At 43.6% G+C, this 27,673-nt stretch overlaps 2 protein-coding genes across 4 annotated transcripts in view; both read right to left on the bottom strand.

Moving 5' to 3' along the window:
- Positions 1-942, bottom strand: part of GIPC1 (GIPC PDZ domain containing family member 1) — a 30,180-nt gene extending 29,238 nt beyond the window's left edge. For 2 of the 3 annotated variants that reach the window (XM_053376301.1, XM_053376302.1), the window contains exon 1: positions 537-750. The gene's annotated coding sequence lies outside the window, so the exon portion shown is untranslated. Of the gene's footprint in view, positions 1-536; positions 751-823 lie in introns of those variants that run through there. The other variant, XM_053376303.1, reaches the window with a different exon arrangement.
- Positions 943-7,567: 6,625 nt separating this feature from the next.
- Positions 7,568-11,655, bottom strand: DNAJB1 (DnaJ heat shock protein family (Hsp40) member B1). The gene is made up of 3 exons (XM_053376300.1): positions 11,277-11,655; positions 8,838-9,409; positions 7,568-8,196 (listed from the first exon to the last, which is right to left on the bottom strand). Exons 1-3 carry the CDS (start codon positions 11,485-11,487, stop codon positions 7,966-7,968), a joined length of 1,014 nt encoding a protein of 337 aa, XP_053232275.1. The 5' UTR covers positions 11,488-11,655; the 3' UTR covers positions 7,568-7,965.
- Positions 11,656-27,673: the final 16,018 nt, after the last annotated feature.

The following is a 27,673-nucleotide window of genomic DNA, read 5'->3' as shown; positions in this document are numbered from 1 at the left end:
TCAAAAACTCCTCACCTAACAATACTACAGAGCGGACGTACATGGGCGTTTATTTAATCGCCTACCCCCTTTTACTAATGGAAGGGGGAGCAGAGGGTGAGGGAAGAGAAACTCTCAGCATGTGCAGGAAAAAACCCCTGAAATTCCAAGTCACAACACACCCAGGGGCTCCATTCAAGAGAACCCAGGAGTTCGGGCTGCCGCTCCAGCTGGCAACTCCCCTCAAGAGCAGGCTGTCTCAGGGGCAACGGCACTACTTTCCCTACGTGTTTTGTATCCAGGCAACCCCGGCGGGGCTTTTTGCATCTGCAAACGGGCAGGAAGCTCCCTCCCGCCGGGTGGGGGTTGGGGGGAAGAGCGCTGGATGCCAGGACTCCTGGGTTCCCCCTCACCCCTAAATCTCGCTTCCTCTTAGGAGCTGCCCCCACTTCTCCCCCCCCCCCCAGCTCCCTTCCCTCGCAGCGCAGCCGACACTCCTCCCCCCGGAGCCCCTCTCCTTAGGCAAGGCACGTCCATTCCCTTCTCCTCCTCCTTACCAGCGTCCCTTTCCTCGCCGGGCCCGTCCCTCAGCCAAACTACAACCCCGCGCAGCCAGGCCTGTCCCTCAGCAGGAGGCGGGACTTAGAAACCGCGCCTACTAGCCAATTGGAGCGCGCTTCGCCTCCTTCCTTGGCTAATCACAGGTTGCCCTCCCAAAGCAAGGAGAACATCCCGGGTCCTTCGTATCAAGTTCCACACAACCGCCGCCACCCCCAGCTTCGAGATGCAATGGAAGGGGTGGGATGGGGTTGCGGAGCAGAAACACAGAGCGGGTGGAACATACCATCCTCGAAGTGGGGGGGAGAGGTGGATAGTAACCATCCAGGAAGGGCTTTGGGGATAACTGCCCGCGGCCCTGAACCCGCCCAAGCGCCCTCTCCTCCTCCCCCCGCCCGCACCCGGCTCACGTCCGTGTTCTCATTTGCCTTCTAGTGGCCAATTCTGTCACTACAGCGCGCTTGGAACCAATGGGAAGGCGGGAGGCCGGGCGCGGCCTGAGCCGGAGGCGAATTAGCTGCCCCGGGTGGAGGGAGGGGGAGACTTGTCTGTGCCTGGCGCTTAGCAGCCGAGTGCCGGGGTGGGAAGGTGCGCTATTCCGATTTTTTTATTATAAGATATTTATTAAGATTTTTTATAATATTACAATAAAATAAAAAAAGAAAAAACAGAATAACAAAAATACAGAATAAAGAAACTTTTAAAGAAAAAAACCACACACATACATTTTCAATTACTTATTTTCTTTTAACTTGTTTCCCGGACCTCCTCATACCTCCCTTTTTTGTATTCCACCCCAAATTGTTAGTTCAGCAAATCCTTACCATTATATTATTACCTATTTATAATCCTTTTTTTTCATATCTCTTAAAGCATTACAGCTGGAAACCACTTAATTTCAATCCAACATCATTCTAACACTCATTAATTTTACAATATTTCTGTAGATAATCTTTAAATTTCTTCCAATCTTCTTCCACCGACTCTTCTCCCTGGTCTCGGATTCTGCCAGTCATTTCTGCCAATCCCATATAGTCCATCACCTTCATCTGCCATTCTTCCAAAGTGGGTAGTTCTTGTGTCTTCCAATACTTTGCAATAAGTATTCTTGCTGCTGTTGTAGCATACATAAAAAACGTTCTGTCCTTCTTTGGCACCAATTGGCCGACAATGCCCAGAAGGAAGGCCTCTGGTTTCTTCAGAAAAGTATATTTAAATACCTTTTTCATTTCATTGTAGATCATTTCCCAGAAAGCCTTAATTCTTGGGCACGTCCACCAAAGGTGAAAGAATGTACCTTCAGTTTCTTTACATTTCCAACATTTATTGTCGGGCAAATGATATATTTTTGCAAGCTTGACTGGGGTCATGTACCACCTGTATATCATTTTCATAATATTCTCTCTTAATGCATTGCATGCCGTAAATTTCATACCTGTGGTCCACAACTGTTCCCAGTCAGCAAACATAATATTATGTCCAAAATCTTGTGCCCATTTAATCATAGCAGATTTCACCGTTTCATCCTGAGTATTCCATTTCAACAGCAAGTTATACATCTTTGACAAAATCTTAGTTTTGGGTTCTAACAGTTCTGTTTCTAATTTTGATTTTTCCACCTGGAAGCCGATTTTCTTGTCCAAATTATATGCCTCCATTATCTGATAATAGTGTAGCCAATATCGCACTTTGTTTTTTAGTTTCTCAAAGCTCTGCAGTTTTAGTCTATCTCCCTCGATCACGCCTTTTCTCTAGGCTAGGGGCGGACCGGAGTTCACCACTTCGGCCTCGCCCCGGAACCTGTTGTGAATTCGAGAGGATTGAAACATATAAAGCCTTCATGCGAAACCAGCCCCGCTCCTCGTCCCGCAAAAGCCTCTCCCTCCACTTTAGGCCGTAGGAGAGGCAGTTCTTGGAGGGCAGCGGTGGCGTCCAAGGCTCCGGGGGGGGGGGACCCACATGTCACAGCCCACTGGTAACCGAGGGAGGGCGTCTTGCCCACTTTCAGAAACGGGGTGTCAACATCCGCTCACCACGACGCACATCACACCCACACCCACTTTTTCCTTCACTGCGTCGAAGGGAATCTCCCAATTCTTGGTGATTTCGAAATCCGGATTAAAATGCCATTGAAATCAATTGGGCGTGACAGAATTATCATAGGTTGGGGCGGCCCATTGTGAACATAATGGTGCTTGCCCTTGAGTAAGTATCCCGAGCACCAGTCCTACCATTAGGCAAAGAGAGACAGCAGGGAAGCTCAGTAAAGTACTCGCAAACGCATAGGTCATATAATAATACCCTGTGTCATATAATCAGTGGTTTTTTTTCCTGGGGGGGACACGGGTCCGCATACCCCCAAACATTTTGTGAATCTAAGTTTGGCTTCATTGAGGGGCAGTATTTCAATATGAGTAGGAAAATGAGAGTTCCCCTCATTTTTATTTTTAGAAAAAAGCACTGCATATTAATATACACCTGTGGCTCTTTCAGGGCTAGCCCACCCACAAGTCAAGGTGAGGCAACTGCCTTGGGTGGCAGGATCCACAGGGGCAGCAGATCCCGCCTCTCTATGAATAGGAAGCACTGCTGGTCTCCTCCTCCCGCCTTTGTTCCTGATACATATCTTCACTCTCCCCATCTTCCCTAGCAGGGACACACCATTTTGTGGTTCATCTCAGGTGTCAAAATGCCTTGGGCTAGCCCTGGGCTCTGCCATAGTACTTTGAATTTGCAGGATGGGGCTATCTTTGGTTGTATGAGAAGACAGTCAGCATAGTAGTGTTGATTATGTTTCACCTACGTACTGCTGGGGGGGCGGGTATGCTGATTTAATCTCAGTTCTGTGCATGTTCAGTGATGCTGTGCACCTTGAAATTAAGGGAGAGATTTGCTGGTTTATTTCAGGTAGCAAAATGTATTGGGCTAGCCATGATTATCCTGCTCTTCCTCCAAAGATGGCATCCATAGTCCACTCCTGTAGACTCCTAACATTTGTACCAGATAGGTTTGGCTGTGAAATACCCAGCCATTATTCTGTGGCATATCCAGGTGTGGCCTGTCCCATTTTGCCACCTTGCACATGCTTCATGCACTGCCCACCTCCACTGAAGCCTCGCTTTCTGGGGTTGTGCAGCTGCAACTTCCAGGTTCAAATAACATCTTTCTAAAACCCAGAAACCGCCACAGCCTCATCTCTGATAGCAGGGGAATGCATCTGCAGAGGCACCCCTTGGGTTTTACCACCTGAGGCAGCAGCCTGTCTGTATGGACAGGCCCAGCCCTGGCCATACCACAGATTGCCGTATTAGCAGCCTAGGCCAGGAATGGAGAACTTGTGGCCTTGCAGATAGTATTGGACTGCAGCTCCCATCGTCCCTCCCATTTGGCTGTGCTGTTTGGGACCAATGGAGTGGGATGCCAACATCTGGAGAGCCACGCATGAGCTAGGCACTAAGAATTAACATACCAGGAAAAGAAGCTCAACTCAAGCCTGTGCTCTACTTGTTCTGTACTGCTTTTCTTCAGATAGAAAAAAATGTGATTCCTGGCCTACTATCTGAACTGGTAAGAGTTCACTTTACCTCCATATTCTGCATATGTAGCATCAAGCCCCTGTCACTCTTCTTGGCTGCTATCTAGTTGAGCTTCCTAAAATTAATCTCTTGGAACTTGTTTGGCTCAAGCTCATATGGCTCACACATGCAGCAGACTGAATCACTTCAGCTGTCAGATCACATTTTGGAATGTGCTTCCTGCCCCCGTATAAAATATTTAGCAAGTTAAAAACTAGCACAGCTTGTTGCTCTCTGTTATGCTGCTTTTCAACTTGTAGAGAACTGAGAATTCTTCACATAGCAAAGAATTTAGAAATGTGATCCAGCACATACTTATCTACCCGCCTCTTCCTGCTGCACACATAGACTAGGCTCCTTTGGGACTTTTGGGAACAGGGAGCTAAATACTGAGTTTAAGCAAATGAAGAGATTTCTTAGAATGCAGAACAAAAGCTTAAAATTTAAGCAAAGTTTACGGTAAGAATTCTTATTTGGATGAGGCTGGTGCAATAGCACATACCAGTTGGCAGTCAATACTTTGGAAGGTTTGCTTTCAGGGCTTTCATTCTTAGCCTTTACTCCCTGTAGCTCAAATTGTCACTAGAAAAAAATCTGTGTGTATTGAGAGACTATAGGAAGCACAGCCATAAACAGTAGTGTATTAGGGTAGAGTTGTTGCCAATATATCCATGGTATGGAGAGGAAGAAGGAAAAAACATCAAAATGAAGGCGGCAGCAGATACCTTAAAATTGTGTTGAACAGCCTCTTCATCTTCTTGCTGAACTTCTTGCAGGAATCCTATTGGACTACATGCATATAGTACCAATGACCAGAATGCAGATACACCTCCTTAGACCACACATGTATTATTTTACAATAAAAAAAATTCACTCACTTTACTGCTTGTATTTACAATAAAGGAAGATCCAAGCTTAGGTCATCCATTTTCATCCGTCATATTTTGCTTCTTGGGTCCTCATACCTCACTACTTTTGTCTGCCTAATAAAAAAGTTAACCTAGATTCAAAAACCCAGCTATCTCATAATCATGGAAACCAATACTTTAAAAATCTGAAGTCCCCTCCCCCCCCTGTACTTAATGACATTACAACTGTGTAAGATGCCTGTCTTTGGACAGCGACATCATGACAAAAATCCTACAAACTACTTAAGTGTTGGAAATATCATGAACTATATATGTTACACTCACTGCTCCTGCATTAGGATATATGCATAGGAAGCTATAGTGAACGCCTGCTTAACCATTGAAATAGTACTCAATCATCCTGTGTAATAAACACACAGGTTGCAAGCCATTTGGCACACATGGGTTCTTTTCAAATGGACAGTTGAAGCAGCTCCAACGCAGAAGAGGTTGACACAGGCCCTGCCTGATCAATCTCCTTAGCTTACCTACCGGTATGCCAAATTGAAGAATATATGTTTCATAAAGAGCTAAGTAACTGCAGAATCTGTAGTGTAGCCTAAATTCGTTTGCTATCTGTAGTGAAGTTAGGGGTGCATCCCATATAGCTACCAACAATGAAAATTGTGATTCTGTGCAATCAGTTGTCACATTCACATGAGTTACATGGAGGCTGTTGCTTGAACCGTATTAGAATGAGCAACAAAACAAAGAAATCATATAAAATTTTTCGTTCCCACCTTTTCTGATGTGAATCAAAAGATGCTGTAGCCAATGTGGCAGTTCTAGAGCACTGCACTGATGATAGAATATTCAGAAGTGTTGCATTTGATGCAGCTAAATGATGTCAGGTTTTATCTTCCCTGGAGAAGCTAGACTGGCTCTCTTCTTGTTCTTTTGCCAGCAGGTGAAGATCTTGTTCCAACAGGCTTTTGGGAATTGACTGCTTTTTTAAAAAGGGCTGGTGCAGTACTGTTTTTAATTATTTGTATGTTTTAAACCAACTTTATATGTGTGTATAGTTTTATGTCTATTAATGTTTGTTTTTATGTTTTTAAGTGATTGTTTTTATCTATAAGCTGCCTTGAGCCCCAACAGGGGGAAATGCAGGGTATAAATATAATAGCAGCTCAGGCACCGAAGGAAAAAATCCCATCAACTGGAGAACACTCCCACACATAGCTCTGTAACTGGCTTGTTTCCTCCTAAAGGTGACCAATTTCAGTTCCCTAGAGACCCAAATTAAAACAACATGCCCAGTAATCTTAAATCTCTTAATCTTATACTCGTATGATGGAAATGCTACTGGTGCATGCCCTTAAGATCCCAACCCGCCACCTGAAGATGAATTCTCTAGCTTTTTCCTGTAGAAACTTACATTTGCCTATTAAGAAACAAGGTGCTCACAAGCTATTTTTGGCACATACACATCATTATGTACAAGAGACAGATAATTTTAGTTTGAGATAATGTATATGACCCATTATTTGGAATTCACGTCTATCAGACACACAGTGGGCACTGTACAGAACTTCTGACGTAACAGTGAGATTTTTTAGTGAACATGTAAAGACCATATGGCAACACAGAGGCCCTTCGGTTTACAATTGCTATTCATTAGACTAGTTGTGATCACGCAGAGGAATGAAGAAGCAATCTTGCTGAGGAAATTAAACAGGTTGCATTTCTAGAACAAATGGGTAGCTTTGCCTGCAATAATCAGTTATTTTCCTTCCATTTAATCCCTCTTTAGGATCAGATAGCACAGTGGAATGCCTGTTCAGAGATTTTAGTGACAAGGATCCAGCAGAAGCTGTGGATTTATGTTGTAGCTAAAGAGCATTTCTTCATTGCTTGGAATGCATTCCATTTTAATTTTAAGCCCATAAACTAAGCTATTTAATATTAATTTGGTATTTTTCAAACCTAGAACATTGAAGAAAGGTCAGTATGACAAGTCTCTTATTTCATGACCATGAACCAATAAACACTCACATCTAGGTTTACACTAGTTATATTTTTTAAAAAAATGTTTACAGGAGGCTATACATGTTCCTTTACTAGAAACAATACCTTTAAGAAAAATGACTAATGCTTTACTCTTTTCAGTTTCAATAGTTATCACCTATTGAAATACTTATTTATTAAAGAATGTCTTCAACTGAACATTTTACATCTTTTCTGCCAGTCCAATCAATCAACCAACCAGGATCAAGTCCGACATATTAACAGTGTATGGCAAGAAGTCAAAGATTTCACTGAAAAAACCTGTAAACTTCTTACATGCTTTTCAGAAGTTATAAGGCAGCATCCTGCTTGCTTAACAGGGGAGGCCGTACTCCACCAATTTACCTTCTGGAAAAGGGCAATTTATGGCCAGGTTTCAGGATGCCTTCCCTTCCAGGAGCTTCAACACATGGCACCATTTTAGAATGGCTTAGTAAGGGCACCCTTAAGAGCAACAAGCAAGTTAGAAAACTGAACATTAAAGGTACCCCGCCCTGGGAATGAGATAGTGCAGAATGCAATAAGACACAGTACAGCAAAAACAAGAGATTGGAGGTGTTTACTTCTGAAGTCCAGTTTAGATTGTAATCTCCTCCTTCCTATGGGAGGACCTATGTGACATGCCCAAGTAGGGTTAGCCAACTAAGTGAAGGCATGAATTATGATTGGTTGTCGTCTTCCACGTTCAATTAAAAGATGTTCTGCCAATTCCTTCTCTTGGGTAACTGAGCATTGCTGTAAATGTTTTGAGCAATGACAACCTGGGCCAAAAGTCACTGAGAAGTGCAATGTTCATCTTGCAAGAATGGATTTCCCAGAAATCTTTTAGCAACATGAAGTTAACTTCCCTACCCACTGCCAAAAGCGACTCTGAAATCCTGATTCCAGTTCCAATTCCTCTGCTTTGGAGGCACAGCAGTCCCGTTCTGCCTATCTTACTATATTGGCAAGATTTGTTCTAGGACACTTTTTGAAGACTGTGGAATTCTGTCTGGGAATCTTATATCAAACTCAATAATAAGATCCCCTCGTTGGCTTGGATTCTTGGGGAATGGAAGACCTTCTCCAGGAATTCTTCGCTTCATTCCAGGTTTAATGATGTCCTTGAATACCATTGGTATGTTCCTACCATCTAGTGTTGGTGTGTTCACAGTGCAGCCACATAGAGCCTAAACACAAACACAAGCCAGAGAAGTTAATACCTTTTTCAGTAAATAGTTCCCTCTTGTAATTCCCATTGAACCCAAGTATTTTTAGTGGGCCTATGACAACTGATGAGTTCATGAAGACAGGAGGAAATGCTGACAACTCTTGAGCTAAACATTGAAGCTACATATACAGTCAGCATCCCATAATATTTCACTGTGCCTGAAATCATGCTGCTGCTACTGTATCATGATCTGCTTCCTCAGTGCACTCCCCATGAGGCTCTGATGAAGTATACTCTTAATAGTTTGCCCACAATATAGCAACACTTACTATAATCATGTGTAGGAAATAGATTGGAACATGCTCAATTTTTACCCATTTCAAAATCTAGTAATTTAGAAACTTCAGATGGAGTTCAATGTGCTATCATGAACAATCCATCTGTGCAAGAATTACAGCTCGCCTGATGGAATGACCCCCCCTCCTCCCCACAAAGCTCTGGGGTTCTCTGAATGCCCCACCCGAGCCAATTTCAGAGGCAACCCCCACTGTACAAATAGAAATCCCTGCCTAGGACTTCTGCTGACAGGGCATGTTCGGTGAATCCAACCCTTTGTTCCCCACTTCATTAATCAGCAACAAGTCAGGAATTTCCACTTACCTCACGGAGGCTGATTTTGGCTGGATATACAATATCAGACCCATCTCTTCTAAAAATGTTATGTGGTTTGTCTTTTAAAACAAATACAATATCAGCTGGAATGTTGTTTGGTGTCTGGTCTCCTTCTTTGGGGAATGTAATCTTTGTTCCTTCTTTCCAGCCACGTTTGACTTCAATCGTTAGAATCTTATCTTCATTGCGTGTGCTTTTCCCATCTGGACTGAGACGTTTATGAGAAATTTTCATTTTCTTGGTGCATCCAGAGTAAATCTCCTCCAAAGATACTCTCAACTCATGAGTGATGGGTGGGTCTTGTTTCTTGCGTATATGTTCAGCGCCCCCACGAGAACGGGAAAAGCCAATGTTACCAAAGTTCTGAAAGCTTGTGAAGGGGTCATCAACATCCATGTCTTCATCGCCATTCCTCTGGACAAAAAAGGTATCAAAAGGATTCCTCCCACCAAAGAATTCTGCAAACATGGCATGAGGATCTCCATGAAAGGTGTATGTGAATGAAGTGCCATTGGGACCTCCTCCTCCTCCACTGCTGCTGGGACCACCTCCCTTTAGTCCTGAAATACATACAAGGACACACAAATGAATCTTTCAGCAATTACTGAACTATGCTCTCTCATGATTTATATTAGGACTCCTAATCTTCAAAACGTCTTCCTCAGTGCCTCTTTTACTGTGATACGAAAATTTACTAAACTCTGAGAACACCACTGGAATTTAATCAAACACTTCTAAGGAAGTCCTGTATCAAAAGGCCAAGCACGTGCTAGCAAAGAAATGCCAAGTAAAGATTTTATCAGAACTGTTGCAGCCTTCTTTCTCTCCATTTTCTCAAGTGCAGTGTGTTGAGAACTCTACCATTCAGGAGTAGCTAATGCCGTGTCCTCCACCATGTTATAACTCCCATCACCTCTCAACGTTGGTCATGCTGGTTGGGGCTGATGTGTACTGCAATCCAGCAATATCTGGAAGGCCCTACATTGGCTAACCTTCACACTTTGTAGAGATTATCAATAATTGAATCCATGCTGCTACACAAACACAGCACCACTTAGAATGCATTTCACCTTAGCCTGTATAAACAAATGGGTCTTTAACATGACGTTAATAAATATTATTGGGAACAGACCTACAAATAAAAACTAACATTTGTAAAGAAAAGGTTAGCATGACGAGTATGCTAGAATCTTCTAGCAAGTACTAGAAGACTTTTTGTAGCAAAGGCTCCACCTATCTTAGAAAGCCTGTCATGCAGCCCAATTTATCCTGTCAATACATGTTACCAACGATGTTACAGGAAACTGCTAAGCATTTTACTATGAATGCAGGCAATAGTTAGTTCCTTCTAAAAAAAATCAAACAATTCAAAAAAAGCATACTAAGTTGCTGGAAAGCATGTACTCGGAACAAGTTTATTATTGAAAATATGACAGATCCTCAGAAAAGCAATAGAGCTAAATCCTACATAAAGTTGTTTTTTCACTTTCTTCCCTGCCTAAATGATTTCCACTTTGTTTCAAAGTAGGTTTCTCAAACAGGAAGAACCTGAAAGGTAATGGTGGATTTTTAAGGAGTGACCTTAATACTATATGAACAATTCAAAGATGGCAACTCATCTGGCTAGTTTCCAGGACGACAGAGTAAAATAACTTGTTCTTTCTTCTCACCTACTTTTCCCTCCCTTCACCTATCCTGGAAAACCAGTCCTGGTAGATTAGTTGCTGAACAGTCATTCCAAAAGCCACTCTACAGGGAAATCCTTCCTAACAGCGCTAAATGGCAGAGTTGATCAGTTATAAAGGCAGAGATTTTTAGAAGATGTTATCGCTCAAGGGTGGGGCAGGAGGGAGAGGAGGAAAGTTACCACGGGAGGGGGGTTGACACTATTTGACTGTACTCTTCGGTATCAAAACAACTTCTGCGGGAGGAAAAAACGCTTGGCTTACGTAAGTGCAAAAAAGTAATATTCTAATGATCTCGTCCCATTCAAGGACGCTGGCTCGACTGCCCTGTGCTTTTTGTATACCGTATAAACTATATACACCACACAGTTTCAACTTCAACTTTCCATTTGCTCCAACACATGAAAAACTGTCAGTTTGGCGTTAATCCTGACTCCATGACGCCTCAAAAAGCGGGGCTTATTTTGCATCCCGTCCTTTACACTGCAAGCAGATCCCCTCCACCTCCTCGCCCATTCTCTTCCCGCATATAAAAGAATAATAGACAACAGCTAAGAGGCGGTATATACAATACATAAGACACTCGGGAACCCGGTCTAGAGCCAACGGCTGTGAGCCCACTGCGGGACTTCGGAGCCGTGTGAACGTGCATGGGGGACCGATTTCGCTCCGGTCCCGAGAGCCCCGCTTCTACCCGTTCCTCCCAAGCATCCTCTCCCTCCACGGCCCCCCAAGCACGCACCCTCCTCGCCGAACTTGTCGAAGATCTCGCGCTTCTTGGGGTCGCTCAGCACGTCGTACGCCTCGGCGATCTCTTTGAAGCGCTCCTCGGCGCCCGGGTCCTTGTTCTTGTCCGGGTGGTAGCGCAGCGCCTGCTTGCGATACGCCTTCTTAATGTCGTCCTCAGTCGCCCCGCGGGTCAGGCCCAAGATCCGGTAATAGTCCTTCCCCATCGCCAGTCGCCGAGTGCCCTCGCTCTCACAGTCACTGGCTCAATTAGCTCTCTCCTCGCTCGGCCGCGCAGGCTATAGCTCGGCGGCAGCCGCTTCCCCCTCCCTATTTATACGGCGGGCGGAGGAATCTTCCAGAGCTTGCCACAACGTTCTCCGCCCCAAACCCGCCCACCCCTTCTGCCCTCGCCAATCGCGGCCCACAGCCCCTTACGCTCCACCAATGGCAACGGGGTTTGCGTCACACATGGTGGGGAAAGTAACGGTTGCCGAGATCTCGCCCCCCCTTCTCGGCCCTCGGCCTTATTTGCCGAGGTGAAGAGCATTCTCTACAACACCAACGGCTCGCATTCTCCAGAGTTCTGGATGCCGCGGCGGCCGCTCGCCGGGCGCGGACGAATCCGGCGAAGCTGCGGGATGCGCGTTGCCCGCGTCGGGATGAGAAGCTACGGGCCGTCCAATGAAAACGATCCTGCCGAGGCCCCGCCCTCGCTGGTGCGCCATCACCTGCGAGCAGGAACTCCGCCCACAAGCCACGCCCCCGTTTTGTTGTTATCCAAACCAGCCAATCCGCAGAGGGCCCTCATATAACTTATTCAGGGAGAGGGAACCTGTGGCCCTTTATAGATTGTCGGACGCCAGGATTCTGCGTCCCTCGTTCACCATTTGTCGGGAATGAGGGCGGCTGTAATCCAAACACACCTAGATGCTGAAGTGAAGGTCCCGTAGGACCTGTAGCCCTGCAGATCCCTTTCTTAAATTGTCTGGGGGCAGCGATGTTCGTCTTCCCATTTCACAGATTTTTCTAGCATTTTTTAAAAGACTCCAGGGCAGGCAGCGTGTGCGGCTCCTTTTCAGTGGCATCACGCCATCCACTGAGAAGAGTGGTTATCATCCATCACTTCCCCGTCCGTTAATGTGTGGAAGTTTGTAATCTGCTCACATAGTCCAGATTGGACACCACTGGTCAGCTGTTGTATTCTATGAGAAGTGAATATTGCTTCCTTCTGCCCTGATGGGTGTGTGCCCTACTCCCTCTCTCTTCTGTTCCATACGAACATTTTTTGAATTAGTGGCTTTATTTAGTCTGCATTAATACCAGATTATTACACCCCTCTTAAACCTTGATTCAATAGAGGGTATGTCTGTCTCTTCTGGAAGGACAGATCGTGAAGCTGAGGCTCCAGTACTTTGGCCACCTCATGAGAAGAGAAGACTCCCTGGAGAAGACACTGATGCTGGGAAAGATGGAGGGCACAAGGAGAAGGGGGCGACAGAGGATGAGATGGTTGGATAGTGTTTTCGAGGTTACCAGCATGAGTTTGACCAAACTGCGGGAGGTAGTGGAGGACAGAGGTGCCTGGCGTGCTCTGGTTCATGGGGTCACGAAGAGTCGGACACGACTAAACGACTAAACAACAACAACTGTCTCTTCTGTCAGCAGGTCCCCTTTACCTTTACCATCCATTGTCCACTTACATTCCCTACAATCCCCCCCAACCCCATATTTTAAAATAGTGCTGTGGTGTTACTTATTGCAAAAGGAGTTGAAATTGATTAGCATTGACGTCAAACCAGTTCAGTGAACAGACAACGGATCTAAATCATTAGTATGTATCAGAATCCAAACAGGAGGAAAAAGACAGGAGATTGCACCTCTTGTATTGTTGTTGTTGTTTAGTCATTTAGTCGTGTCCGACTCTTTGTGACCCCATGGACCAGAGCACGCCAGGCACTCCTGTCTTCCACTGCCTCCCGCAGTTTGGTCAGACTCATGTTTGTAGCTTCGAGAACAGTGTCCAACCATCTCGTCCTCTGTCGTCCCCTTCTCCTTGTGCCCTCAATCTTTCCCAACATCAGGGTCTTTTCCAGGGAGTCTTCTCTTCTCATGAGGTGGCCAAAGTATTGGAGCCTCAGCTTCACGGTCTGTCCTTCCAGTGAGCACTCAGGGCTGATTTCCTTAAGAATGGATACGTTTGATCTTCTTGCAGTCCATGGGACTCTCAAGAGTCTTCTCCAGCACTCAATTCTTCGGCGATCAGCCTTCTTGATGGTCCAGCTCTCACTTCCATACATCACTACTGGGTAAAACCATGGCTTTAACTATACGGACCTTTGTTGGCAAGGTGATGTCTCTGCTTTTTAAGATGTTGTCTAGGTTTGCCATCGCCTTTCTCCCAAGAAGCAGGCGTCTTTTAATTTCGTGGCTGCTGTCACCATCTGCAGTGATCATGGAGCCCAAGAAAGTAAAATCTCTCACTGCCTCCATTTCTTCCCCTTCTATTTGCCAGGAGGTGATGGGCCCAGTGGCCATGATCTTCGTTTTTTTGATGTTGAGCTTCAGACCATATTTTGCGCTCTCCTCTTTCACCCTCATTAAAAGGTTCTTTAATTCCTCCTCACTTTCTGCCATCAAGGTTGTGTCATCTGCATATCTGAGGTTGTTCATATTTCTTCCGGCGATCTTAATTCTGGCTTGGGATTCATCCAGCCCAGCCTTTTGCATGATGAATTCTGCATATAAGTTAAATAAGCAGGGAGACAACATACAGCCTTGCCGTACTCCTTTCCCAATTTTGAACCAATCAGTTGTTCCATATCCAGTTCTAACTGTAGCTTCTTGTCCCACATAGAGATTTCTCAGGAGACAGATGAGGTGATCAGGCACTCCCATTTCTTTAAGAACTTGCCATAGTTTGCTGTGGTCGACACAGTCAAAGGCTTTTGCATAGTCAATGAAGCAGAAGTAGATGTCTTTCTGGAACTCTCTAGCTTTCTCCATAATCCAGCGCATGTTTGCAATTTGGTCTCTGGTTCCTCTGCCCCTTCGAAATCCAGCTTGCACTTCTGGGAGTTCTCGGTCCACATACTGCTTAAGCCTGCCTTGTAGAATTTTAAGCATAACCTTGCTAGCGTGTGAAATGAGTGCAATTGTGTGATAGTTGGAGCATTCTTTGGCAACCTCTTGTATTATGTTGTTAATAAGCAATTAAATAAAAAGGGACAAAAATGTAACTTTGACTTGTTGGCATATGTAATGCTTTCTTTGCTGGAACTTTTGAAGTAGCCACAACAATCAATAGGCATACTAAGTTGAAGCTTATTAATGGAATCAAAAGCACTAGTTAGGTCTACAAAGGCTGTGAACACATTACTGGATGGCCCATGAACAGTTTTATTTATTGTTAGATTATAAAGAACAAATCTTCAGTCTATGGTGCATTAGTCTTTTAAAAATCCCAGTTATAAGTTTCAGAATTGTGAGCGTTAACTTCTAAAAAGTTTTCCTGTTCTGTTCTAAAAGATGTATAAGATCATTTTTCTCCTACCAGTGTGCATTCCATGGCACACTGATACCATTGGACTTGAAGTCAGGGAAAGGCATGATCAATTTAAGAGGCAAATTATCAGTTTCTGCTCTGTGTTCTATGGTTCAGTGAATAACTTTTGTTCATAAAATAGAGGAAGATGGTATGTAATCCACAATACTGCTCCCCTGTGTGTTTACTCAGAAGTCAACCTCACTATATTCAGTGGGGCTTACTACCAGGTAAGTGCATAGGATTGCACCCTAGTCTTGAACTTGCCTGCTCCTGAAACCCTTTGAACTCTTATTCAGGCCCACGCCCTGACTTCATTCTGAATTAAGGTAGTTACAACAAAGACCAGACAGTAGGTCATTATGTTAGGCATGCAGTAATTTTAAAGTGTTGTGTTAGCAATTCCCTACAATGTGAAATTCAGGAGATAATTGCAGGTTAGTGGTTGTTAGATAAATGCAAATTGAAATAACTTCTAACTGGAGAGTAACAGCCCTCATAAGCCTGATAAGAAAGCATTAGCATATGTTACCTCTGGGATGTTCTGCTTTCAGATAAGCATTCTCTCTAGAAGAAGTGGATGATTAAAATTTTGGTACTGAAAAACTCAGAATTTTGGAGAAAACATTCTTTTATGTGTGAGTGTGAATCACAAAAGCGGTTCCTCCGTTTTCTTAGGAACTGCTTTTCAACTTTTTAAAAATTAGTGTTCATAACCATCTTCGTAATCAGGCACAGAACAAAACCAGATGCATTTGCAAGCAGCACTTTACAACCCGCCTGAAGCATGGGAGGTTATGCAAGATATACAACTCATTTAGCACTCAATTTAATGATAAGAACATCTGTCAAAAGCAGGGTGGAGAACCTCCATGGGGTTTTTAAAAAGCAGAGTCTCCTCTTAAACCTCCTCTAAATACGTCCTTGGTGGCATGACCACAAGATGTAGGAAGTGTTAAGTTCTACTTTTTCCCATCAAGGAGGTCCCAGAGTATGGTTGACATCATGCTTGTTTATCATCACTTTAGATTGTTCCCAGGCTTCCCTGTTGTCCTGCCTCCTGCACAATGTATATATGTAGCTAGTGAATAAGATCATATAATTCTGAAGGAAATCAGCCCTGAGTGCTCACTGGAAGGACAGATTGTGAAGCTGAGGCTCCAATACTTTGGCCACCTCATGAGAAGAGAAGACTCCCTGGAGAAGACCCTGATGTTGGGAAAGATGGAGGGCACAAGGAGAAGGGGGCGACAGAGGACGAGATGGTTGGATAGTGTTTTCGAGGTTACCAGCATGAGTTTGACCAAACTGCGGGAGGCAGTGGAGGACAGAGGTGCCTGGCGTTCTCTGGTCCATGGGGTCACGAAGAGTCGGACACGACTAAACGACTAAACAACAACAAAAGATCATATAAACATCAAATATTAATAATTTCATTGTTTTTAAATGTCAAAGTGCAGATTTTATCTGCTGTTCTGCCCTTCAGTATTTCAAAGTGGGCTGTGGGCTTACAGTCTAAAACCAACATAAAGGCTAACACCCTTACTACACTGATAACATTTATTATCTGCTAAGAATATGCTAATGCTTACAAATGCTGATAATGTTTTAATAGTTTTTTGGATGTTATGTGCTGCCCTCTACACCATCTTTTTCTCTTCCTCTTTTTTTTAAAAAAAACCTTGCACGCTCCCTATTGTTTATAAAGGAATTATAAGGGGGGACAGGTTGTCACAAATCCAGTAGCCTTGGTAAAGTGCTGATAATGTTATTAAAGCTAGGATGATTAAACACAGAAGCCACTTCAGGTGTGTTTCAGCAGTGTTAACACGCAAGGAGATCTGTGAAAATGAACAAAAAAAACCATTGCCATTCTGGATCTCCTCCTTGAGTGGGAGCACTAACCTCTAAAGTAAGGAGCCTCTTGTATTTGTAGAGACTCCCTAAAGATCTGAAGTTTGGGGGGGCAGGAAGAAAACTGGAAGAAAAACACCATACACACAATTTCCCATTCCCTGGGCCTTCACATCTCTAACCCCATGCATTGTAGAGCACAGGGCTTAGACATGATAGTTAAATCTGACCTCCGTGTTCAGAGGCAGTATATTACTAAATACTAATTGTTAGGAAGAAAGAACAAGGAAGTCCTGTGAGTTTCCATAAGGCACCTTGAGCGGACATTGTGGGTAATAGGATGCTGAACTCGATGGGCTCTTGGTCTGACCCAGCAGGGCTTATGGCTTTATTTGTTCCTGTGGTTACAGCACTCAGATAAAATTTTGTTGCTTTTATTGTCTGGAAAGGCACTAAATAAGTGTGTGTGTGTGTGTGTGTGTGTGTGTGTGTACTAACCCAAGGCCGAAGAGAGAGACTACCCACTGGAGCAGATGACCAAGATTGATTGCACAACAAAATAGCATAAAACTGTAAGGGACTAATATGAACGCATTGTAACTGGGGCTGAGGGTTAGTCATGGTTAAATACTCTCACACATCCAACCTCAAAGCTCCTGCCTCCAGTCAATTGGAAAGAGGAGGAGAGACCTCATGATGTACAGTATTTCAGTTTCACTTCTCCCAAATTACAAACAGGCACCTGATCTTCACCAATCCAGACCAGTCTCTGTTGCTCTCCCTTGCACAGCAAGACCCGTAAATCCTAAATATACTGTTGGCTCTTGGACGAAACGGGAAAGGAAATGTATACCTTCTACTGTTATTCACCCCATCATTATTGACGATTAACCTCTTAAACATTTTGATGGCACATGTGACATAACAGGAAAGTCCAAAAGAAGCACCAGGCATCTTTTCAACTGATTGCGTGCTACAGCAAACATGAGAAGGAATTGTCAAGGAGAAAAATAAATGATTTTGTTAAAAAAACAGCCAGAAACCACAACAAAAATACCCACCCAGACACTGAACAGAATAGGATGAGCTAAAAGATAAATAAGCATGAATTGAATGACATTCAAGATGCGTACTGGGCACTTTGCCTGACAGATATAAAGGAGAAGAAAAACAAATTGGAAATTCTGTAGAGCATCAGAGCATCCCGGGTTCTAATACCATTATTATTAGAACTGAGATCCTTTCCAAAAGGGCGAGGTTTAAAATATAGAAAGTGCATCGGATGTCCGGAGATCATCTATTAGTGTGAATCACAGCATGCAGCCAAGGAGGGAGAAGAGATGGAGAACTGGTGTTCATGGAGACACCTCAAGAAATATGTGCTAACTCTAAACCCAGGTACCTGAACCTGGAAAAGATAAGATAATCAAGTGTATAAACAGTTTGACTATCATCATCACTTAAGATTTCTATGGCATTTCATTAGATAAAATTTAGATATAAAATAGCTTTGCAAATGATTTTTATGTCCATTCAGGAGGAATATGACTGCTCTGTAGGATCCAGAAGGTACACATTTGTGTGCTAAATGGAAACTGCCAGTGTTTAGGATTGCTTGGAGATAATAGTTGTGGTAGGTTGGCTTGGTTTACTGGCCATTATTTGGCATGGCAACCATAAAAGTACCCTGTTTATGTCACCAACTCTGGCTGCTGCCAGTATAAGGGAAAACAGTTTCTAACTAAAAGGTCTTCAGCATGATAGAAGGCTGAAAAAAGGAACACAGAGCAACTCCTGCACATGACAGGTGTTTTTAGAGTAGCGCTAGGGACCACAACATAGCATCATTTTACTTTTAAGCAATTAAAAGTTGGATTATGGGAACTCTGGAGTCTATCCAGTCTTCCAGTCTTCCATTGGTTTGCTTCCCATGTTCTCTTGGATATCACTCATAATTGCTTAAAAAGCTTCTCCAACTAAGTGCAGTTGGAGCAAGGATTGATGTGCAATGGAATGTTCTCCCACTCTCCTCCCAAATCTTATTTGGGGTTTTCCAAACCTTTCAGAGAAGATTTGGGAAGGGCATGCAGCATGCATGGGGGAAGAGAGGCGAGCAGAGTGGGAAACATTTTGTTGCCCAAGCATAAATCATTGCGTTGATGCAATAAGTTAGTTAGAAACCACATGGTGTCCAAAACATAAAAAGTGTAAACTCACAGCTGAATATTGGAATTAGTTTGTTGCATAATAATGAAGGAGTTATTTCTGTTTTACTTTGTTTTTATTGCATCCCTAAATATACCGCATACAAATGTTGAGTGTGGTGATCTCCTAAGCGGCAGACAATTCCAGATGGCCACTACTTTGGGGTGGGATTTAATCACATGCCTGCAAATTCAAGTTGCAAAATTGTAATTCACTATAAGTTCTTGCAATAATGAAAGTAATGAGGAAATGCAGTGGAAATTGTGGAGCAACACTTGCTTTGCCCTAACATTGCCCGGCCAACCCACAAACAAATCAGAATGAATGCTCAATAATCAGGTTGTCTGGGAACGCCTAGTGTTATCAAAACAGTGTATTATTTTTCTGAGCGCTGCAATGGCCAGCTTCTTTGTTTCCTTACATCCTAGTGAACCTCAGTGTTGAATTACACTCCATGGTTTCTTTCCCTGCATCATCTTTTTTAATAACATGGAACACTTCGGTGTGTGTGTGTGTTTGCGTTTGCAGAGTGGGGGTGGAAAAGCAGCAGGAGAGGGGTTTGAAATGAACAATTAAATACTGTAGTTTATCTCTCCATTTCATCTCTTCTGTTCATTCACTTGTGACATTTCTGACCCTGTGATCAGTGTAGCATTAGCCAGTTCAGATTGTGCAACCTCTGTTCTGAGTGAAGGACTGAATCAGTTGCTGAGACTTTCATTAAAGTATTTGCATGATTCCCATTAACAATGAAAAATGAAAACTTGTGTTTATTACCTAGCCTTGGGTATAGATTTTACTTGAAAAAGGGTTCTGAGTAGGCATAGGCACAAAGAATTGAACTGATCTTTCTGCTCACAGAATACAAGCTTTTAAAATATCACTAGGCTAGAAAAAGGAGGCTATTTTTAAAAAACCAGTGAAATCCGGCAACAAACTAGGCATTTTGTGATTACAGTGATTTCACTACAACAAATAGAGTAATTTTGCTAGGACTCTGAGATTCTGCAACCTCTGAGTCCTCTGAGAAGTTAAGAGAGAAGCCAGGAGTTAAAGGAAATGGTCACAACAATAGTCACAGCTCATAACAAGGATGATGATAAATAATGACAGGGATCTAACCCATGTCCATCCTGTGACCTGTTCACGTTGTCCTAAGAAGCTAGTATTAAGAAGAGATAAGGGCTAAACTACATGTGATGTTTGTCGTGTTGTTGACTTTAAAAAGATAAATGGGCTGGGGGTGGCAACTGAGCTGAATCAGGACCCTTCATCCCTGCTGTGCTCCCGATTGAAATGGCCCATCATACCTACTGAAAGCTACCATTGGCCTCAGTAGGTGCTTTATTCCCATTCAGAGCAGTGTACATGGAATGGAAATCCAGTTGGGACCATGGTGGAGAGGAGACTACAGTGGTACCTCGGGATGTGAAAGGGATCCGTTCCGGAGCCCCGTTCCCATCCTGAACAGAATGTAAGACGCGTCTGCGTGTCTGCGTGTGCACGGGTCGTGTTTCGCCGCTTCCGTGCATTCGTGTGATGTCATTTTGACCGTCTGCGCATGCGCGAGCGGCGAAAACCAGAAGTAATGCGTTCCGTTACTTCCGGGTCGCCGCCGAGCGCAACCCGAAAATACTTATCCTGAAGTGTATTTATCCCGAGGTATGACTGTATAGCAGTATGGCTCCCTTCCCCCCAGCCATGGGCCTGATCTGACTTGGGCCCACCCACCCACCCTGGCTATTTCTTTTTAAAAACATCAACTTTGCAAGGGCAAAATATAAGAAAAGTGTCCCAATGGACTCTGGACTCCATTGGAATCAAGTTCATCCCTCCCTCTACTTCTTTTAGACAGTTGTTTTGGATGCTACTGGGTATAAATGGATAAGAGGCCTGCTAAAGCAGCCTTTGATGTGCACATAGATTACCTAGCAGAAGTATAACTAGCTGGCCTCTTTCTGAAGGATAGTTCAGTCTTTATGAGATGTGTCACAGGATGGGAGCTGCTGCCAGCTCATTCAGCAAGGTGCGAGAGGGTGAAACTGAATTTAGTAACCCCCAGGTAGTTATTTCCACCCTTGAGTCTCCCTCAGCCAATACTGTTGGTTCGTGTGGTTCCATGGTTAGGATGGCACACATACTAGCATATGGTAGGAGGAAGAAGAAAAAGACTTGTCCAATTTTTAAATTTTTAAGTAGGGTTTGAGAATAAGCCAGGATCTGAAACCATCTTGATTCTGGCATGTTCTCCAGAAGTTTAAATATACTACGGTTCCCTGAGTTCAAACGTACCAAGGAACTGTGATTAGTTTAAAATTTTCCACTTTCCACTTTCTTTACAGGGAAAAAGGAGGGACAGGAAAAAAGGAGGGGCAGTGTATGGGTTCAAGGCTTGTGGAAACTCCTTAACTAGCAGAATACCATGATTTCCAGGTACAGTGGTACCTCGAGTTACAAACGTCTCAGGTTACAAACGCTTCAGGTTACAAATTCCGCTAACCTGGAAGAGTTACCTTGAGTTGAGAACTTTGCCCCAGGATGAGAATGGAAATTGTGTGCCAGCGGCGCAGTGGCACCAAGAGGCCCCATTAGCAAAAGCATGCCTCTAGTTAAGAACAGTTTCAAGTTAAGAACGGACCTCCAGAACGAATTAAGTTCATAACTAGAGGTACCACTGTATGTGTGAAGCAGCTCCTATTCTAAGTGTGTCTGGTTTTATTTATGTCACAGAAGATCTGACACAGCAGTAGCTCAAACAGCAGGCAAAGGACATTGTCCTGGTACTAAGTATGGCTCAAATCCTAATTTCAAGGGAGTTACTTTGACTACTCAATTCCTTGTCGGAATCTTGCATTAGGAAACCTTGTGCCCAGGGATGATGGGGAACATTTGGCCATCAAGTTGTTGCTGGACTACAACTCCCAACATCCCTGACAATGCTTGCTGGGACTGATGCCAGCTGGAGTCCAACAACATTTTGAGGACCGCAGGTTCCCCAGACCAGCCCTTCAACAAAATTTACACCAGAAAGCTATTGTTAGGACTTTAAGAATACAGTCAAACCTTGGTTGTCAAACATTATCTGTTCCAGCAGTCCGTTTGGCTTCCAAAACGTTTGACAACCAAGGCACGGCTTCTGATTGGTTGCAGGAGCTTCCTGCACTCAAGTCATTTCAGATGTTCCGCTTCCAAAAAACATTAGAAAACCGGAGCGTTTACTTCCAAGGTATGACTGTACTTCCACTTTACTTATATTTGGGGGGGGGGAATCTCCTACATTTTCTCATTGCAAAGTCTTTGATCAGATCCTCAAAACTAATTTACGTAACACATCAGCTTCCATACTTAGTAGAGACAAGGCATCAGATCTGCCTTGTTGCATAGTTGTTCTGTTGGGATTTTTTTAATATACTTCAACTAAGAGAATGAACACTCAGCTGACCAATGTGTGACCATTAATGTTAAAAATCCAGCAATGGGAAATATCTGTGGTGCCCCCCTTCCCTTGACACACTAAGCACATGTTTATTTTGTTTAATGGTTAATCCAGCCCTGGTTGCTGGTGCTGGGATTGGTCCAACCAAAGGGCTATGGCACAACTAGGGGGCAAAAAAGGAAGTGAGGAGGAGCACTGGGCAAAGCTGTAGCTCCCAGCCCACAGTACAGCGGTAACTCAGGTTACAGATGCTTCAGGTTACAGACGCTTTAGGTTACAGACTCCGCTAACCCAGAAATAGTACCTCGGGTTAAGAACTTTGCTTCAGGATGAGAACAGAAATCGTGCAGTGGCAGCAGCAGCGGGAGGCCCCATTAGCTAAAGTGGCACCTCAGGTTAAGAACAGTTTCAGGTTAAGAACGGACCTCCAGAACGAATTAAGTTCTTAACCCAAGGTACCACTGTATTGACATGCACTGCTAGCATGTGTTGATGTCTGGATTGTTCTAAATATGATTTTGCTTCTGGCTTTGGATTTCAAATTCCATTTTTAGGAATGTGTTCAGTTAATGGGACAGGGTTTGGGGGTTCTCTTTAGTTTTAGGAGGGAAGGAGGTTAAGTGTGTCAATGCAAAATCTTTGTTGTGTCTGTGCTGGGGTCTTAATTCGAGTCATTGCACTGCTAAACTTGTGCTGAGCTCTTTCAATTGATTTCCCCCCATCTGACCTTCGGTGAGTCCCTTGGCCTCTTTGTGAATCAGGTTTCCTCATACGTGAGCTGATGACTGTGGGAGAGATGAGAGGAAGGATTAAAAGTGGAGTGTTTAAATACTGAAAACCTATTAGAGTGAGTCAGTTGGGTGTGGTGCTGGGAGTGACGCAGAGGAAAGCACACAAGGATTGTCCAGCTCACTAGGTTAGTAATTTAATTTAAAAACCAAGGCTGCATTGCATGTACAAACTTGCAATGTGCAGACTTGTTAGCAATACCTATACGTTAGGGCGTGTCATTTTAGGGGGTGAACCTTTTTTTTTTTTTTTTGCAAATTTCTTCCCTGAGGGGTCTTAAAAAAGTGTTTTTTGGGTGTCAGGAATCCAAATCTGTCATTATTTACATCTGGCTTAGTAAGTCTATGTTTGATGGAAATACACATAAACTGCTTTTGGAAAACCAAATAATTTTAATTTTACCTACTGAAAATGGCAGGTAATGCTAAATAATAATAATACTGTTATTAGAAAAAACTGCTTCTTTGTCTCTTATGGGGTATCCAAGAGCCTGTATAGAGTCCTTATGTAGGTCTTCTATCAGTAGGAGAAAATAAAAGAGGCCACTGAGAATATTGAGAAGCAAAGCAGCTAGTAAGCATGATCTTTATTAAACTGTTGCAACAGAGTCCCCCGCTTACCCCACGCAAGGAGGGAGGAGAGGAAACCAGAACAATGGTGTCCAAGCTCTTATACATGCAGACATTTGAAAATGCCTCCCCTGTAGCTCAAGACCACCCCTCAAAGCATCATACATACATCACAGAAAGATTTAGTGTGTTGCTTCTCTCCTGTCTGCCAGGATACGTATTTTTCGCTCTATAGGACGCACCATAGGACACACCTTGTTTTAGAGGGGAAGAACTAGGAAAAAAAATTCTCCCCCTCTCTGCGCAGTGCCCCTTTAGCGAAGCGGCAGGAGAAACGGAGCCCCTTCCATTTCTCCTCCCGCTTAGCTGAAGGGGTGCTGTGCAGCTCTCCCTCTCCCACATTGCCTTCGCCTTCAGTGAAGGCAACCCGAAGCCTCAGGAGTGCGGCGGCAGTGCTCCCACTGCGCTTTGGAGGCTTCGCATTGCTATCGCTGAAGCCAAGGAGCCCGCATTCGCTCCATAAGACGCACACACATTTCCCCGTAATTTTTGGAGGGGGAAATGTGCGTCTTATAGAGCGAAAAATACGGTACCTGATAATGCCTTATCTCAGGCATGTCCAACTCCTAAGAGACTGTGATCTACTCCCAGTATAAAAAACTGGCAGTGATTTACCTGTTGTCATTGGAGGGAAGAGGAGCATGTGTGGGGTGGGTGGATTGCCCAGAGTTGTTGAGCTTTTTGGGGGGACGATTGCACAGTTTTTTTTAGCTTTTCCCCTGCAACTTTTTGTACACGATAAGGATCCCGTGATCTACCAGGATCAGCCACAGGGATCTACTGGTAGATAACGATCTACTGGTTGGACATCCCTGCCTTATCTGATTGCCTTTTCTGGGTAGCCTGGCCATTCCTTTGAAATGGTAAATACTTAGTTCATGAATCTCTTACTCATATTAATAGTATGCTCAGCTTAACAGATACTTGCCAGACTGTATTTACAGGGAGGCATAGGCCCCTACAGTCCAAAGACAATTGGAAAGCTTTTCCCATTTCCTTCCTCCTCGCAGAGAAATATTTGAGGTCAATTTGGGAAAGTAAAAATGGCTTCAGGATTATTCTCCTGTACTATTTCAGCCAATTAATTTTATAATGAATGATTTTAGAGTGTTGTTTGTGTTGTACTTTTGTATTGTTTTATTGTTGTTAGCCGCCCTGAGCCCAGCTTCGGCTGGGGAGGGCGGGATATAAATAAAAATTATTATTATTATTATTATTATTATTATTATTATTATTATGTGGTTTATATACTTATTTATGTGTTTGCCTTGTACATTTATGAACATTTATTATATATATATATATAAGACCTTAGAATTCCTATAAAATTAATAATATTATTATTAACATATAGCTCTGAATACTTGGCAATCATTTTTCATTATTTCTATGAATTTTTCACACATTTTACTTACCAAGCAAAACTAAATTATATTAATTTAACCAAAATATAGTTTGAATTCCCAAGTCATCTTACAACTTTTTAGCACCCCTCATTTTGGGAATTCGAAAGTTGAAAAATTCAAAAAGCCCTAGTGGCCTGTGTCAGCTAATATTTTGGCATTCATGTGCTGCAACTAGTCGCAGGTCTCCAACCTAAATTACTGTACATATTTAATTTTATATCAGTAGAGCCCTGGATAGGCAGGGCTGTCGGTGAACAGCAGGTGGGGCACTTCAACTAGTAGCAGTAACACTGATTATTCAATTTGGAGGTCTTGTAGAATCTCTTATCACCACCAGCAACTAGGACTTTCTTATGCTAGAAGTACCGTAGAAGTGTCAATGGTGGAGTTATAGGCATGTACAGAATTAGGGGCCCCTGTGGCTGAGAGCCCCCCCCCCAAGTTATTAGTATATATTGTTAACTGAGAGCATACATTTGCAACCTGACTACAAACAATGAATGGCCAGCAACTTAGTACAGTGTGTTTAATATGTGCAGTTTCAACTTTGTGCGGTTGAAGGCTGGCCAGTTCAAATTACACAAATTAAATGGAGAGCTCTTTTTGTGCAGGGTTTTCCTGGTGTGGAAAGAGTATTTAAGCCACCAGACTTGTTTACTAGACTCTACGAGGCTCTTGCAAGATCTCGGACAGCCCCACCCACTAACTGGTACTGCATTTACAGAGAAATCATCATTTTAGGCGGGACGATAAGAAGTTTATAGGAAAGCTTCCAGTGTGTAATGAATAGAATGGCGGTTGGCTTCTGTAGCATGGTCTGCAAGATAAGGGAGCTTTAATGACATCACTGCCGGTGTGAAGACAGATTTAGGTACCTCAGCAGCAGTGGCGTAGCGTGGGGGTGCAGGGGGGGGCCGGCCTCACCGGGCGCAACATCGGGGGGGCGCCACTAATCTAGTGGAAGAGACTCGAGTGCCAAAATCCATGGGTTAGGGGGCCCAAATTACTTGCCTTGCCCCGGGTGCTGACAACCCATGCTACGCCACTGCTCAGCAGCACTGGAGCTGATGTAATGCAGTGGCCAGAGCTGGGATGAGGAACCTTTGGTCCTCTAGATGTTGCTGGACTAGAATGCCCATCATTCCTGATGAATGGCCATTCTGGTTAGGACTCATGAGAGCTGAAGTCCAACAATTACTGGAGTGCCAAAAGCAGAGCCGATTCAACCATTAGGTAGACTGAGGTGGCTGCCTCAGGCAGCTGAAGCCCCCAGGGCAGCAGCCTCCTCCTCCACCGCCAATGCAGAAGTGGCACCAGTATTGGCTGAAATTATATCCAAAATGGCTCAGTATCTTGTGGTGTGTACAAGATCTCATGCAATTTTGGTGCTATCTCACCTTACGTTGGCGCCAATGCCAGCACTGCTTCTCTGCCAGTGGTAGAAGTGGTTGCGGAGGCAGTAGGTATGATGGCAACAGTGACAGAGCAGGGAAGGTGGCCCAAAGTTATCCTTGCTTGGGACTGGGAGAGCTGAGTTCAAATTCGAGCATAAAAAAACAACAACACCTCATTGGATGATGATCCTGGGCCACTCAGCATTTCCCAGCATAAGTTGCTCATAGGGTTTTTGTAAGGAAAAAGTGGAATAACGTCCCATGTATGCCTCCCTGACTTCATCAGAGAAGGGTGGGTGCAAATGTGATTAATACAAAATGGAAGTTCATAGAGTAGCTGGTGTCTATAATGGAATTTCTGCTGCTTTGACCTCAAACAGAAGCTATGATAGTCTTCACTGCCTTTTGTTAGCTGCCTTTTATTGCAGAGAATGCTGCAATTTAGTAACAGACAAGAAACGGCTGAGTAGCGAATTGTGTAAAATCACAGTGGATTCCATTGATGAGCAAATGTGCTGGCATGTTTAGAGCCAACTTTCTGTGTGGGTGTGCCAGGAGGAGATCCTAGGCAATGACTCATTAATATATTTTTACCCTCATTTTGTGGGAGAATGTGGTAAGAAGGTACCATCCTTGGCAAATAATTAAATGCGTGATTCATTAAAAAGATTAAAGGGGTCACAAAAAAAACTATAAGTCTGCACCAAGCCTCTCAAGCTATTAAATGTCTGAACAGTACCATAAGTTGTGTGAAAGAAGCCTCTGGCCTTGGATGTCAATGAACCTATTCTCCCTCTCAAATTATTGTGTGTGTGTTTAGTTCAGGCAGGAGTGAATCCAGTTCTTAGCTACATGACGAACAAAGAGAAAGTATAAGTAATGCAGTGTGTACAGTTAATCACATCCACCTGTATTTTGCCAGATGCAGACATTAGGCAACAGTGCTAAATTCCATGGGTGAACACCCTTCTGCAGGCAAACTGCTGATCAGGCAAAAACCAGTTTAAGGTTAGTATAGTATTACAAAAGGTTGTGCAACAGAAGTGTCTTCTAGTCACTCAACATGTTCAGGCAAAAGTGACACCAGAACATATTTTGCACATAGCTCAAGGCCTTGAAACTGGCAAAGGGGGAAATATTTCACAGCAGGAAAAAG

The sequence above is a fragment of the Podarcis raffonei genome, chromosome 2 (assembly GCF_027172205.1).
Source record: "Podarcis raffonei isolate rPodRaf1 chromosome 2, rPodRaf1.pri, whole genome shotgun sequence".
NCBI lineage: Eukaryota > Metazoa > Chordata > Lepidosauria > Squamata > Lacertidae > Podarcis > Podarcis raffonei.
The sequence above is the reverse complement of the archived record's forward strand: the minus strand, read 5'-3'. Positions and strand labels throughout refer to the sequence as shown.